This window comes from Agrilus planipennis, unplaced genomic scaffold, assembly GCF_000699045.2.
Source record: "Agrilus planipennis isolate EAB-ADULT unplaced genomic scaffold, Apla_2.0 scaffold217, whole genome shotgun sequence".
NCBI lineage: Eukaryota > Metazoa > Arthropoda > Insecta > Coleoptera > Buprestidae > Agrilus > Agrilus planipennis.
In genome coordinates, this window is record NW_020438944.1 from 2,048 (window position 1) to 5,108 (window position 3,061).

At 29.7% G+C, this 3,061-nt stretch overlaps 1 protein-coding gene across 1 annotated transcript; it reads right to left on the reverse strand.

Moving 5' to 3' along the window:
• Positions 1-6: 6 nt before the first annotated feature.
• Positions 7-3,061, reverse strand: LOC108738360 (stress-activated map kinase-interacting protein 1). The gene is made up of 6 exons (XM_025974640.1): positions 2,968-3,061; positions 2,790-2,888; positions 2,191-2,734; positions 1,479-1,720; positions 1,075-1,410; positions 7-253 (listed from the first exon to the last, which is right to left on the reverse strand). The coding sequence occupies exons 2-6, from the start codon at positions 2,860-2,862 to the stop codon at positions 57-59; spliced, it is 1,392 nt and encodes a 463-aa protein (XP_025830425.1). The 5' UTR covers positions 2,863-2,888; positions 2,968-3,061; the 3' UTR covers positions 7-56.

Genomic DNA, 3,061 nt, shown 5'->3' on the forward strand with positions numbered 1-3,061 from the left:
TATAATTATTTTTATAATAAATATAAGTTGTTAATATTATAAGTCTTATGAAAATATCACAATCTATTAATAGCTGAACTTTTCTTTTTAAGCATCTTCTTTTCCTTTGTAGCTAAATACTCTCTTCGATTTGCACTGGAACGTAATTCTAGAATAAGATTTATTTTTTCTACAATTTCTTCAGTTGTACCATGATCTGATTCAAAATCGTAATATTTAAAACTAGCTGATAACTGAAGACTAGTAGAATCGCCTAAAAATAATAAATATAAAGCAAAGAATAAGAGCAAAACTGCTCTGAAAATAAACACTTGTTTTCATTGCAGTTTAAATAATTTTTCTTAAAATTTGTCTTAATCTTAATGATTCAAAATTAATTGAGAAATATAACTGGAATCAGAACACCGAAATATAAATGCATCCAAGTTATTAAGCATTAAAAAAAATGGATCTACTGTAAAAATCTAATTTTTAATGAAACAAAGGTCGCATTATCAAATGTGGAGGGGCAGGACTAGAATAAAAAAACAATTTTTGGCATATCACGACTGTCTAGGTACTAAATAATTGCTGAGAAAAGTTTGATAGTGTGAAACCAAGGAATACGCAATTATTGTAAATCTCTATTAATGTGAATAGCTAAAAGTAATTGGTTTTGTATTTTTTTATTTATATATTTAGCTGATTCCCACAGTTTCACCATTGAAGTACACTAGCATTATGGAACAGAATTTTGGTCTTTTGTTAGTTTTTGAAAAAAAGGTTCTTATGTGAAACAACGTAATGTTAATGCTGCTAAATTAGTAAAAATCTTCAAGTATAATATCATAAAAATGTGTCGTTCATCGCTACATCCACAATAGAATTCATCATTAAGCACATAAATAAAACTGAAAATTTGACTTTTTGATCCTAAAACACTTTGATTATTAATAAGTTTAATATTCGCTTTAGGTATCAAGACAACCTACAGCAAATACAAAAAACTGATTTAGCTCGATAGTAAGGAAATTGTTATTTATTGATTTGTTAAATTTTTTAAATTCGATGCATTTTCGACGTTTAAAAGCTTACCTTTCACGGAATTTTCCATAGAACCATGGGAAGGTGTGTAATAAATGCGAAAAGCACTTGCACTACTCTTTAGATCAGTAATCTCACACCAAACTATTGAATCGATGTGATGACTGACTGGTTTTTGTCTTACAAAAGTAAATTTTGAACTCTTTTGTTGTACAGGGTCAATTTCTATTTTTTCGCCGCTAATTCCCAGTTGTATTTCTGCTTTAGCTCTTACTTTATTCACTATAAGTACACGATACGACTTATAGAGAGGGGCTTCCATAGCGGTTTTGTGTACTTTCATTAACTGTAAGTCTTCTGTTATTTTCTTGGTCTCATTGGCAGTATCTAACATAATTAAAATAAAAACAATGAGAAATGTGTCTAGAATAAGGTAAAAAAGTACTTTTATCTACCATTATCTTTTGAAAATTTGTTTTTAAATTCTTCGCTAGTGCAAATTTGTGTAGTTGTTTCGAAGGAGACATTCTTCTGCCCTTGTTTATGTTCAACTAAACCTAAGCAATCAAATCCGTACTTGGCAACACATTCCTTTGGATCCAAGCAAGGAAAATCGTGATCAACTTCTCCATCTTCTTCTGTTAAATACAATCCATAGGTTTCAACAGGACCAAGAGGAAAATCTCCATGACTCATACTAAAAGAATATATGCCATTTAATTTCTACATTTTTTGTAATGATACATGCACGACACTCAAAAAGAACAAAAAAGGATGTACTTTTTTAATGTTTAATTCTGCTTCACTATCACTAAAAATATTTTATCTCAGAATCTATCATATTGACAAACTACTAGTCCTGTTACAAATTTGGATATTCCTTGGTGGTTATCTTGATATAGGTTCATTAATTGCAATTTATTCAATTTTTGAATTTCAAGGACTATTGTATATCATATAGTTTAATTTTGGAACAATGTTGTATTTTCTAATATCAAATTTAGCAAAACAGGAATCATTTGAATGAAATAGTTTTTTCCAATAAAAACAATAACATTTAATGAGGCATAATTTAATCTTTGAATTACGATAATTAAACTTATCAACTAGAAACAAAAATAAAGAAAAGTTGATTTTATTTAAAAAACCTTAATTTACAATACTTGCCTGCATTTAAGTAATATTAATCCAATAAGTTCTTGTATTGTGGCAGTAGCAATACACAAAATAATCATTGGATAATTCCTTTGCTCCTCTGGAAGCATTGTCAAGAATATTTTATACTTCCTGGTTGGGATACCAATCTGAGCACTACCATCAAACTTTTCATATTCCATATACTGATTTTGAGGCACATTGACACATTTTTCAAGCTGCTCAGAAAGTAATGACTTTGTAACTGTAACCTTTTTCGGCTCTTTCTTAATAAACATATGTTTTATATCATCTTGGGAGAGTGGATTAGGTGCCTCCCATTTTATATGCTTTATTTTCGACATTCTTTTCTTGGCTTGATCCAATTTTTCCAAACGTGCAGCAGTATTTGACCGAGCTCGATGAACACCGTAGTCCATATCAAGCTGAATATCGTAAGATTCATGCCTAATATCATCTTCATCTTCTTCACTATCGTCTGGATCTCTGTAAATATCTAGTTCATCTGCCAAATGTTTAGGTAAATCTTCCCCAACCATAACTGTTTCACACATTCCTGTATAACAAACATGCCTATAAGAAAATTTTAGAAAATTAAAAGTGAAAATTACCTGTATCATCCGTAGAAATAAACGAATTTCGAATGTGTGATAGTAACCACAATTTATTGTCGTATAATGCCATTTCATTTCAAATCAAGTCCACATATTCTGTAAATATATTTAGTTTTTCATTTTGAGATTTCCATCACAGGAAAAAAACGAAAAATTCAAAAAAACAAATTCTAACCAATTTACGGTGAAGTGAAGACCATAGGTGAAGACAGTCATAGACCATAGATAGACGATCATAGATTTGTAATCCTTGTCCATAGATAAATCCT